General features: G+C 47.7%; 1 protein-coding gene across 1 annotated transcript in view; it reads left to right on the top strand.

The window, feature by feature from the left end:
* The window catches only part of LOC137528978 (complement component C9-like), a 93,142-nt gene that overhangs the window by 11,519 nt on the left and 67,893 nt on the right, over nucleotides 1–13,730 (top strand). Inside the window, exons 2-3 of the mRNA XM_068250814.1 lie at nucleotides 6,343–6,436; nucleotides 12,617–12,761. Coding sequence (XP_068106915.1) covers nucleotides 6,343–6,436; nucleotides 12,617–12,761 — 239 coding nt within the window. The remainder of the gene's footprint in view (nucleotides 1–6,342; nucleotides 6,437–12,616; nucleotides 12,762–13,730) is intronic.

The raw sequence follows: 13,730 nt of genomic DNA, 5'->3' as shown, positions 1-13,730 counted from the left end.
CAAGCGAGTTCTTTTCCGCCTGGGGGGTCTAAAGTTTAATTAGATTAGGCGATGCCCCCATCGCCTAGGTTAAGTTCAGCAATAGAATATGGCCCTGTGTGTTTTAAGTTATCTAGTAGGAGTGCAACTTGGCCCGTGGTCAAAGGGGAACTGGCCTAAGGTAGAGCCTATGCTTGTCGGAAAAAGTGAGTTTTGAGGGCACATTTAAAGATATCAAAGGTTGGAGAATGACAGATGTGTTGTGGAAGGGCATTCCAGAAGAGGGGGAAGTACGTTATTATGCATAACCTTTGTCCCTGGGTTTTGTAACCTCCATAACTCAAGAAGGAAAAAAAATAAATCTTTAGATATAAAGATTGGTTATATCTCTGTCCTGATAAGTCAGATGGAGTTGGATCAAAACAGCAGTCTAAAGGGGGCCATACTTCTAGTGATTATGCGTCCCCATTGACCATACGATTTGATAATTCTATCGAATCGGATGAAAATCGGTGCCACAACATGTCCACCAGATCGATGATTCAATCAACATCAGGCCAAAATCAATCAAATTCATTGATCGAGCATGCTGGAAAATCTCAGTCAAAAGTTATTGATCGAGTGAGTGGCGGTAAAGGTGTTCAATATCTCGATGACCAAGGTACATGATGGACCCCCAGCTGCTGTCTTCCAAATGTACAATGCCAGGGGTTGAGTGGTGCATGGACGTGGGTGAAAGGCGTCCACTTACTATTTCCAGAGAGTGGACGCCGTTCACCCTGCCATGTTCGGAGGGGAGCAGCGCAGTGGAAGGAGAGCTGTGAGCAGCGATGGAGAAGGGGGGCCATCTCCCCCCCTTCCCTCACCTTAGGGTGCTCTCCTTCCCTCGCTCTCCCCTCCTGATTTAACGTGTGGGCAACTGGCGCGGGCGGGACTTACCTCTTCTCGTTCCGGCGCCGGATCTGTATGCCGCTGCCCTGGTCTGGAACAGACCAGACTTGCGGCACGCGGATCCGGTGTTCCGATGACGAGGAGAAGTAAGTCCCGCCCGCTGCCAGCTGCCCGCACGTTACTTGAGGAGGGGAAAGCGAGGGAAGGAGAGCACCCTAAGGTGCCTGCTCACAGCTCTCCTTCCACTGCGCTTCTCCCCTCCTGCTGGGGGACACCTGACTACCTATTCTGGGGACATATACCCCCTGACTACATATACTGGGACATATACCCCCTGACTACATACTGTATACTTTGCACATATACCCCCCTGACTACATATACTGGGTACATATACCCCCTGGCTACATATACTGGGCACATATACCCCTCTGACTACATATACTGGGCACATATACCCCCCTGACTACATATACTGGGCACATATACCCCCTGGCTACATATACTTTGCACATATACCCCCCTGACTACATATACTGGGCACATATACTGGGCACATATACCCCAGTGACTACATATACTGGGCACATATACCCCCCTGACTACATATACTGGGCACATATACCCCCTGGCTACATATACTTTGCACATATACCCCCCTGACTACATATACTGGGCACATATACTGGGCACATATACCCTCCTGACTACATATACTGGGCACATATACCCCCTGGCTACATATACTGGGCACATATACCCCCCTGACTACATATACTGGGCACATATACCCCCCTGACTACATATACTGGGCACATATACCCCCCTGACTACATATACTGGGCACATATACCCCCTGGCTACATATACTTTGCACATATACCCCCCTGACTACATATACTGGGCACATATACTGGGCACATATACCCCAGTGACTACATATACTGGGCACATATACCCCCCTGACTACATATACTGGGCACATATACCCCCTGGCTACATATACTTTGCACATATACCCCCCTGACTACATATACTGGGCACATATACTGGGCACATATACCCTCCTGACTACATATACTGGGCACATATACCCCCTGGCTACATATACTGGGCACATATACCCCCCTGACTACATATACTGGGCACACATACCCCCCTGACTACATATACTGGGCACATATACCCCCCTGACTACATATACTGGGCACATATACCCCCTTGCTACATATACTTTGCACATATACCCCCCTGACTACATATACTGGGCACATATACTGGGCACATATACCCCCCTGACTACATATACTGGGCACATATACCCCCTGGCTACATATACTTTGCACATATACCCCTAGCTACATATATACTGGGCCAGAGCCGGGACAAGGTCCTCCAGCACCCAAGGCTGAGACACCATAGTGTGCCCCTCCACCCCTCCCACCCCAGCCATCACACACTGATTGCTGTTAGACTAAGAGGGCCACAGGGTCCACAACCTCCCCAACACCTTAATATCTAGTTATCTGGCTTGCAGTCACTGTTATGTATCCCCTTTTCTTATTTCTTTCTGCTTCAAACACAATTAGGAATGACTGGTCAATGAATTGTGCGCCCCCTCCTACACTGCGCCCTGAGACTGGAGCCTCTCCAGCCTATGCCTCGGCCCGGCCCTGTACTGGGCACATATACCCCCTGACTACATATACTGGGCACATATACCCCCTGACTACATATACTGGGCACATATACCCCTGGCTACATATACTGGGCACATATACCCCCTGACTACATATACTTTGCACATATACCCCCCTGACTACATATACTGGGCACATATACCCCAGTGACTACATATACTGGGCACATATACCCCCTGGCTACATATACTGGGCACATATACCCCCTGGCTACATATACTTTGCACATATACCCCTAGCTACATATGTACTGGGCACATATACCCCCTGGCTACGTATACTGGGCACATATACCCCCTGGCTACGTATACTGGGCACATATACCCCCTGGCTACATATACTGGGCACATATACCCCTGACTACATATACTGGGCACATATACTGTACCCCTGACTACATGACTTCCGCATTTGTACGGACGGTGGCTATCTTTGGACTTTGGTCCATGTGTTGTGATCTTCATATCTCTACAGATTGTGGCCTGGGTTCGTTTTTTGGACTCTAGTGATATACATGTATACTGTATGCCTCTGAGGAAGCGATCTTTGATCGTGAAACACGTGTCAGGCAGTCGGTGTGGTTGTTACTGAGAATTCTGGAAATTATGTCTACCTGTGTATCCGTTATTATGAAGACCTTTTGATATGAAGAAATAAAAGACGAATATTGGTTCATTTAAAGCCCCATTTTGTCATGTTTGCAATTTGGATGTTTAACTAGGGGTGGAACTACACTGTTTGAATTTTATCTGTAACGTGTTATACCCCTGACTACATATACTGGGCACATATACCCCTGACTACATATACTGGGCACATATACCCCTGACTACATATACTGGGCACATATACCTCTGACTACATATATACTGGGCACATATACCCCCTGACTACGTATACTGGGCACATATACCCCCTGACTACATATACCCCTGCCTACATATACTGGGACATATACCCCTGCCTACATATACTGGGCACATATACCCCTGACTACATAAACTGGGCACATAAACCTCTGGCTACATATACTGGGCACATATACCCCTAACTACATATACTGGGACATCTACCCCTGACTACATATACTGGCACATATATACCCCTGGCTACATATACTGGGACATATACCCCTGGCTACATATACTGGGACATATACCCCTGGCTACATATACTGGGCTCATATACCCTCTGACTACATATACTGGGCACATATACCCCTGACTACATATACTGGGCACATATACCCCTGACTACATATACTGGGCACATACACCCCTGACTACATATACTGGGCACATATACCTCTGACTACACATATACTGGGCACATATACCCCCTGACTACATATACTGGGCACATATACACCTGACTACATATACTAGGCACATATACCTCTGGCTACATATACTGGGCACATATACCCCTAACTACATATACTGGGACATCTACCCCTGACTACATATACTGGCACATATATACCCCTGGCTACATATACTGGCACATATATACCCCTGGCTACATATACTGGGCACATATATCCCTGGCTACATATACTGGGCACATATACCCTTGGCTACATATACTGGGCACATATACCCCTGACTACATATACTGGGCACATATACCCCTGGCTACATATACTGGCACATATACTCCTGGCTACATATACTGGGCACATATACCCCTGGCTACATATACTGGGCACATATACCCCTGGCTACGTATACCCCTGGCTACATATACTGGGCATGTATACCCCTGGCTACATATACTGGGCACGTATACCCCTGGCTACATGGCTACGTGAAATGCTGTCAGATTACATCTATTTTGGGGAGATACACTACGGCAGAGCTCAAACTTCCCCAGCAGACCTTTTACATCACTGCTAAGGTCATGTATAGTTGGCCCCACCCACGACAACGCCCACATTATGCTTGACTACGCCCATTTTTGGCAGGGGCTTTCCAGATGAGTCGACTCACCTCTTTTCCCAGGACTAGACCCCTGTACAATGCCCCCCCCCCCCTCTCTTCCCCACCAATGCCTGTGCTATGTGAATTCTCACCTGTCCTGCTGGTGCGACTCCTGACATCGTCAGCTGTCACCTCTGTTACTGAGTGGCAGTATTACGTGGAACCAGGCGCAAGTGTGTGGCCCCACACGCGTACCATGTGGTACAAGCACCACATGATACAGGCACTCTGTAACTGAGGTGACAGTGGAGAACAGCTGGAGTCACACTAGCATTTACACAGCATGGGCGCCGGGGGGCGCGGTGGAACAATTTAAACACACTGGAGAGGCGGCCAAGTAGGTGGCGGTGGCTGATTGCAGATAGATTTAATGATAAAAACAGTTTGCTAATATAGTGATTGAATTGCCCATAGAATTCTCCGAAATCATCATCAGGCCAACAGTGCCCTCTAGTGTTCCTTTTATGCATATTATTTTGCTACAAGTCCGATGGAAACAATTACTTGAACAGACTCTGCGCCTGCAATTTTGTCAGGCGCCTGGGGCGCCAAAATTTACCTTCTTTGCCGGAAATAGCAGCTTTTATAACGGCCGCGATTTGTACCAAAGAAAGTAGATTTCAGTGCCCAGAGGAGCAACGGTGCCCCCAATTCTATCAGGAGCGTCCGTGGACCACAATTTAGCTTCTTTGCCGCTATTAGCGGCTTTGTGGCAGTGCCTCTAAGCACTCAAATTTACATTCTATGCCGCAAATCGCAAGGGGGGGGGGGGTTTAAGATTTAGGCGGGGGGGTAGGTGCCACCAGGGGGAGTTAGGGTTAGGCAACACCAGGTGGGTCTTAGGGTTAGCCACCACCAGGGTGGGTCTTAAGGTTAGGCACCACCAGGGGGGTCTCAGAGTTTGGCAACACCATAGGGATTGGCACCACTGGGGGGGGGGGGGGGGGGGGGTCGTAGGGTTAGGTACCACCAGGGGCTTTCTTAGGGTTAGGCACCACCAGGGCAGGTCTTAGGGTTAGGCACTACCGGGAGGGTTAGGTTTAGGCACCACCATAGGGTTAGGCACCACCAGGGGGGTTCTTAGGGTTAGGCACCACCAGGGGGGTCTCAGGGTTTGGCGCCACCATAGGGTTTGGCACCACCAAGGGGGCTAGGGTCAGGCAACCATAGAGGGAGAGTTCTGTGTGAGAGTAGGGTTAGGTTTGGCCATAGTAAAATATCGGTAAACATTACTGGTATTTTACTATCAGAATTCAGCAGTAGAATATCACTAACTTTAGCAATATTCCACTAGCCGCAATCCCCTGCGCCCTTTTTTCAAGGCACTTTTTTTTCATGTACGCTCAACTACCACGGGTTGCGCTTATAGCGTAACCCACAGTACACAGTGCCGATAGTAAATTTGGCATTGCATGCATCGTCTATGCAACATTACCACAATTTCCTGCATCAACACCTTAAAGAGACCTGCTACCGCTAGCTCTTACTGGGCAAGGTTCCTGAAAATCTGTTCAGTAAGCCAGCATCTATCCAGTAAGGAGCCCTTGGGCTGAACTCCCTAACACCGCTACTGCCTACTGAGCGCGCACTAGTGGCTGCAGCTCAAGCGCTTTCAGTACACCAGGAGAAAAGTGCAACATAAATATAAGAGACAGAACAGAGAAAGGCTAAATATAAATAAATATATCTAGGAGGAACCGGAGCTCATGGAGATCCCAAGATGGGGTTCCTTGACTACAGATATTGAGAATAACTGATTAAAATATTTAAAACATGCTTTTTTTTACCTTCAGGTTACCAAGAGGAGCCGATGCTCCAGCTCAAGTAGACTGCCAGATGAGTGATTGGGGCCAGTGGACTAAGTGTGACCCATGCACAAAACAAAGGGTAATCTATTCCTACTGACTTCTAAGCAAAAGTAGATCTTGTTATGGTCTTCAGGTACACTGTTGACCCTGGTACCAGCAATAGGCGCAGGATTTCCTAAAGTGTGTTGTAAGTGGGTATGGGTCTTTACTAAAGCATCCTCCTTTATTGGAAGCAGATACAAAAAGGCAGTTAATTAAAAGAAGAAAAGAAAAAATGTCCCCCTGGTTTCTAACATTTCGTAACTGTTGGCACTGCTGGACATCTTCTGATTTCAAAGGGTAATAAGCTTGATGTGTCTTTCATCTGCTACTCTAAGTTTACTTGGATGACCACTGCATCTACGTTCCTTCTTTGTGCTTCCTCAAATGAGCTTGAACAGCACATATTGAAACCCCAGTCTGGGAGAGACCTTGTTGATTCAGTATAACTAACTTGGGCTGGATAGTGTAATAGTTAAGGGCTCTGCCTCTGACACAGGAGACCTGGGTTCAAATCTCGGCTCTGCCTGTTCAGTAAGCCAGCACCCATTTCAGTAAGGAGTTTCTTGGGCAAGTCTCCTTAACACTGCTACTGCCTACTGAGTGCGCTCTAGTGGCTGCCTCGCAAGCGCTTTGAGTCCGATAGGAGAAAGGCGCTATACAAATACTGCCATTATTATATGCAATTCCCTTTTTCTCCTAGGTGATAATTTTTCATCTTCTCTTTAAAATAACTTTGCAGCATTTTGCAAATGAAAAAGTATCAAAAGGTAGTAGATAAAGTACTGTCAACATTATTTTGTGTATTTTCTTGCTTGCTGGTGGCTTAAAAGGCATTTTATAACAAGTTGTGAAAATATCAACTTGGAGAAAACTAAGGTGAAAAAGTGAATTGCATATGGCCCCTTGTGTCTTGTTGCTGTGCTTGCCATGACATGAAACTGTGTTCCACAACCTCACCTTGGTAACAAAGTTTGGCTGTTCCTCACCCAGTTTTAAGCCTCCTACACAGCTGTGTCTGTACCAGTTAATCACTGTGTTTCAACCTGAGTGTGACATTGACGACCATTAGCACCTGTTTGGTAAACAGTAATTGGTTTGTCATACACCTGACTATAATCCTATAAAATCCCTGACTATGCAAATGTACCTATAAGGGCTGGTGCACACCAAAAGCGGTTCTGAGCATTTTTTAAAACACTTGAGGGTTGAAAACTGCTTGGCTAATGTTAGGCGTTTCTGCCTCAATGTAAAGTATAGGAAAGTGGAAAACTGCTCTGAAAAACGCTAGACCAGTGCTGTTTTCCAAGCGTTTTTGTTACAGAAGCTGTTCAGTTAGAGCTTTACTGTAACAAAATATAAAATATGCTCAAAAAAACACTAGGCATGTTTCTAAAATCTCTCTAAACATGCCTAGAATCGCTCTAAGGCCCAGTGCACACCAAAACCGCTAGCAGATCCTCAAAACGCTAGCGGTTTTTGGAGCTGATTTCAGAGCGATTCTTGGCATGTTTAGAGACGTTTTCTAAACATGCCTAGCGGTTTTGGGTGCGTTTTTTTGGTAGCAGATTACACATATTGTTACAAGTAAAAGCTGTTACTGAACAGCTTCTGTAACAAAAACGTCTGGCAAACCGCTCTGATCTAGCGTTTTTCAGAGCGGTTTGCGTTTTTCCTATACTTTACATTGAGGACGAAACGCTTTAGAAAACCGCAAACATGCAACAGGAGGCACGTTTGTGGTTTGGAATAAAACCTCAAACCGCTGGTGTACACCAGCCCATTGAAATACATTAGCCAAGCGGATTTACAGGCGGATGCGGCCGGCGGATCGCACCTAAAACCGCTCAGTGTGCACTAGGCCTGAAAAACAGCTTCAAAAACTACTAGCGTTTGCGGATCAGCTAGTGGTTTTTGGTGTGCACCAGCCTAAAGAGTTGATGCTGGTGTGAAGGCAAGAGGTAGTTGTTGTTCAGTCACTTTGCATTTTGTAAATTGATAACAACAGGGGCGTTTCTAGGGTCCTTGGAGATCAGTGGCACCTGTGGGCACCAGGCGGGGAGGTACATGCGTCGCGCGCAGCGCGCCGCTGCAAAAAAGGGCGTGGCCATGCGGTGAGTGGGCGTGGCCATGGGTGGGGCCAAATGTACATGAACTTAGCAGCGGTGTAAGCTACGGATAACGGGCCTGCCCATCGAAATATTGGACGGAGCCCCCTGTCCTTTATTTCGATCATTTACAATCAGTATAGGCATAGATCAAAGATGTATACGCACATACAATTTTGATTGGTCAATCACTGACCCCCAATTTCCCACCGCCGTGCAGTAAGTGGGCCAACCGACAATGAATTTTATGAACAGAGCTAAAATTGGCTAATCAAAATTGTATGTGTGTACCAGGCTTTACAGCTAATACTGTACATACTGAAAGTAGCAGGGATCAGCATACAATACAGCTGGTTTACAATCAATAAAGGCACAGAGTAACACCTTACACTGTACATACTGGAGGTAAATCAGCACACAGTGCAAGCACTAGAGAACAGCGTATACTGTACATACTGTAGGCAGCAGAATTCAGCACACTGCAGCTAGCGTGCCAAAAATATGACGATCACGTTGTGCGGCGTGCTTATCGCGCCGCACCAAAAAATGGGTGGGCCATGGACCAGAATATAGGTGTGGTAACGGGTGGAGACAAATTTACATGAACCTAGCAATGGTGGGACATCAGATTAGGACAGTGGTGGCAAACCTTTTGGAGGCCGAGTGCCCAAACTGCAACCCAAAAGTCACTTACCGGTATCTATCGCAAAGTGGCAACAGCAATTTAAACTAAATACTGTACAAACGTTTTAACTCATACATGAACATTATGGAAAATCCAAGTTGAAAATAAACTGTGAAGATAAACAATTTCATCCATCCTACTCCTGAAAAATGTATTCAATTTTTTAGAACCTCCCGGTTTTATTTTCTGTTTTAAAACGCTAAAAAAGTAGGTTTAATGCTATTGTCTCATATGATAAGGATTCAGCTTTTCCCATAGTCTCGCAGTTAGCAATCATGTGACCCCCAACAAGACAAATTCAGCAATCATGAGGCCCCCAACAAATCATAAGGCTCCCAACAAGACACATTCAGCAGTCATGAGGCACATAAATAGACAGCATTTCACATAAATAGGCAGAATGCCCCCTTAATATGGTAGCCCCCCCAAGTTAGGTAGTGAGTGACAGGGACCCCCAGGTTAGCTAGTGAGTGACAGGCGCCTCCAGTTAGGTAGTGAGTGACAGGGACCCCGATAGTGAGTGACAGGGCGCACCTTTAGGTAGTGAGTGAGTGCCAGGGAGCCCCTTTAGGCAGTGAGTGAGTGACAGGAAGCCCCTTTAGGCAGTGAGTGAGTGCCAGGGAGCCCCTTTAGGGAGTGAGTGAGTGACAGGAAGCCCCTTTAGGCAGTGAGTGAGTGACAGGGAGCCCCTTTAGGGAGTGAGTGAGTGACAGGGAGCCCCTTTAGGGAGTGAGTGAGTGCCAGGGAGCCCCTTTAGGAAGTGAGTGAGTGCCAGGGAGCCCCTTTAGTGAGTGAGTGCGTGCCAGGGAGACCCTTTAGGGAGTGAGTGCGTGCCAGGGAGCCCCTTTAGGGAGTGAGTGCGTGCCAGGGAGCCCCTTTAGGGAGTGAGTGACAGGGAGCCCCTTTAGGGAGTGAGTGAGTGACAGGGAGCCCCTTTAGGGAGGGAGTGACAGGGAGCCCCTTTAGGGAGTGAGTGAGTGACAGGGAGCCCCTTTAGGGAGTGAGTGCGTGCCAGGGAGCCCCTTTAGGGAGTGGGTGCAGGCCAGGGAGCCCTTTTAGGGAGTGGGTGCGTGCCAGGGAGCCCCTTTAGGGAGTGAGTGAGTGGCTGAGTGCCAGGGAGCCCCTTTAGGGAGTGAGTGAGTGACAGGGAGCCCCTTTAGGGAGTGAGTGCGTGCCAGGGAGCCCCTTTAGGGAGTGGGTGCGTGCCAGGGAGCCCCTTTAGGGAGTGGGTGCGTGCCAGGGAGCCCCTTTAGGGAGTGAGTGAGTGACAGGGAGCCCCTTTAGGGAGTGAGTGAGTGACAGGGAGCCCCTTTAGGGAGTGAGTGCGTGCCAGGGAGCCCCTTTAGGGAGTGGGTGCGTGCCAGGGAGCCCCTTTAGGGAGTGAGTGAGTGACAGGGAGCCCCTTTAGGGAGTGAGTGAGTGCCAGGGAGCCCCTTTAGGGAGTGAGTGAGTGCCAGGGAGCCCCTTTAGGGAGTGAGTGCGTGCCAGGGAGCCCCTTTAGGGAGTGAGTGAGTGCCAGGGAGCCCCTTTAGGGAGTGAGTGAGTGCCAGGGGAGCCCCTTTACGGAGTGAGTGAGTGAGTGAGTGACAGGGAGCCCCTTTAGGGAGTGAGTTAGTGACAGGTAGCCCCTTTAGGGAGTGAGTGAGTGACAGGGAGCCCCTTTAGGCAGTGAGTGAGTGACAGGGAGGCCCTTTAGGGAGTGAGTGAGTGACAGGGAGCCCCTTTAGGCAGTGAGTGAGTGACAGGGAGCCCCTTTAGGGAGTGAGTGCGTGCCAGGGAGCCCCTTTAGGGAGTGAGTGCGTGCCAGGGAGCCCCTTTAGGGAGTGAGTGAGTGAGTGACAGGGAGGCCCCCCCTCTAGCCGCCGCCGCTTCCCCCCTACCTCTCAGCAGACCTCAGGATCAGCGGCGACCCGACCAGATGTACGAGCAGGCGCTGGACGCACCCGCTCGATATGCGGAAGTGATGTCACTTCCGCATATCAGTGCGGGCACTGGGTCCTAGCGCCCGCACGATTGGTCGCCGGCTCGCCGCCTGATCCTGAGGTCTGAGACTGTCAGTGACGCGGCGGCTGGAGGTAGCCGCTGAGTCTTGACAGAGGGGGCGGCCGGGCGGAGATCCGTGGCACCCCAGGAAAGATTGGGGGCACGTGCCCCCCTAAAACAGGGCTAGCGACGCCCCTGGATAACAATAAACAATTATTATTTATATTCCAGAAAGCATTGTCTGTTTATAGGTGTAGCAGCGTGTACATATGGGAACTGCTGTAGGTAGTCTTGGGAAATATAACAAATATATTCCCTTACTTATTACCTTATTTTTCTCTTGGCCGCATAATTTGGGGTCCAGCTATTGCTGCCACCTGAATCGCAGTTTTTTTTTTTTGTCATACGGCCTCCAGCTATTGACGAAACTCAAACCACACAGTGAGCATTACTATCTATAGGTCAAACACCCCTCCCCCCCCCCCCCCCCCCCCTTCCTGCTTTCAGCACAGCTAAACTGAGAACCAATCTAATTAATTTGGCTATTGCACACTTGAATGTGTTTTCCCCATGAAGATAAAAACAGACAGCAGTGAAGCACTGTACGCATTGAGCTTGATTCACAAGAGTGCTAACTGATAGCACAGCCGTTTTTACACGATTGCGAATTTTTGCACGCAGCGATAATGTTTTCGCGCATAAATGCTAATTTTCGCGCACAAACAATATTGGTTTAGCATGAAAATTTGCGTTTGTGCGCAAAAACATTATAGTTTCGCATGAAAATTAATTTCGCGGGAAAACGGCCGTGCTATCAGTTAGCACTCTTTTGTGAATCAAGCCCATTGTCTCTATCAATTACATTAGATTCTTTGACAAAAAGTGCATGTTTTCATACAAACATGGTGTGCAGAAAACGCATATAGAAAACCAACAGATGAGTGTGCTCCCAGCCTTAGCTTATTACACTCACTCTGTCCATCGCTGATGGAGCAGAAATGGCTCTGCAGACTCCTCCAGCATCACTACAGTACAGAGCACTTAGGGAGGGTAGAAAGCTTGGGGGTAGAGCAGCACTGTACACAACACCCTGCTGAACATTGAATAGGGACGGTCTACAAATCCTCATCTGCAAAACTTTGTATGATTCCTTATCAGTGGCTGAGCAGATGCAGTCATTAGAACAATTGTGTCGAGAGCAGGACGTTTTTTTCTCTCTATGCCCTTAGTTGTCAGTCTCTCAGGACAGGGGAAATAAACTTCTACCTGCTGCTTCTGGGCCCCCCTGCAGCTGCATCCCTTTCAGTGTCTATTGTTACACCCCTGGGGTCATCCAATACCGCCGCAGCACAGGTGCCAAAATAACCTGACTCGGTAGCATCTTCTAGATGCAGATTGCAGACTTTTCTTTACTGTCTGATTAAAAGTGTGTCTTTGTCTTTAGCATCGATCTCGGAGCGTCTTGAAGTTTGGCCAATTTGGTGGAGCACGTTGTCGAAGCAGTTTGGGGGAACACCAGCTATGCGTCCCGGATAAACCTTGTGAAGAGGAGATCATTGACTGTGGAAGAGATTTTCAGTGTGACAATGGTAAAATGTGTGTTGGTATTTTTGGATAGTCGCCCCCAAAAATTATTTTCTTCATAAAAGGAAACCTGAACTAAAAATAAACTAGTAAGATAAATAATTACATCTATAGTCCTATTGCTTGAAAGTTAAAAACACAAATGTAATATTTTATTGTCTCAGCTGAACGATACAGGCTTTTAAAGTGGACCTGAACTCTTGCACAGGACAGAAGGAGAACATAGAGAAATGCGCCCTGTATGTATTTAGAGAGTTTAGCCTGTCTAATTACCCCCCATCTGTGTCTAATCAGAAGTTGTAATTTTATCTCTCCCCTGTGTCAGCTGAGTGCCATGGCAGATAAGCTCATTTGAAAGCACAGGATGTTAACAATATGTCTGCTTCCATGAAAGCAGGAAGTAGAAATACTGCACATTTATTGCAGAATTTGTAGCAGCTGTTGCAAATAAATGTTTTTCTTTAAAGGATATTATGCTGTTGCATATCTGCCCCATCTTCCTGCCCGGGGGAAGACGCAACCTCACACGGTGCGTGTAAACAAGAGTTCAAACAATCGCGGCACTTTGTGCGGGAGCCATGACGATCATTATTGCCATGCGTCTCGCCTAATTGCACGGAAACAATCGATAATTGATAATCGCCTGTCCTTGGAAAAATTGCTGTAAAAGTCGCATAGTGGGTACGGCATTTACACTACCTTGAGGAAGGGGTCACACTTGACTGGTTTTTGTGTGCGTTTTCTGCACAGAAAAATGCGTTTAAAGGGGAACTGAAGAGAGAGGTATATGGAGGCTGCCATATTTATTTCCTTTTAATCAATACCAGTTGCCTGGCAGCCCTGCTGATCCTCTGCCTCTAATACTATTACCCATAGCCCCTGAACAAGCATGCAGCAGATCAGGTGTTTCAGACTTAAAAGTCAGATCTGACAAGACTAGCTGCATGCTTGTTTCTGGTGTTATTCAGATACTA

Source organism: Hyperolius riggenbachi, chromosome 1, assembly GCF_040937935.1.
Source record: "Hyperolius riggenbachi isolate aHypRig1 chromosome 1, aHypRig1.pri, whole genome shotgun sequence".
In the NCBI taxonomy this organism is placed as follows: domain Eukaryota; kingdom Metazoa; phylum Chordata; class Amphibia; order Anura; family Hyperoliidae; genus Hyperolius; species Hyperolius riggenbachi.
This window is presented reverse-complemented; position numbering and strand designations above follow the sequence as displayed.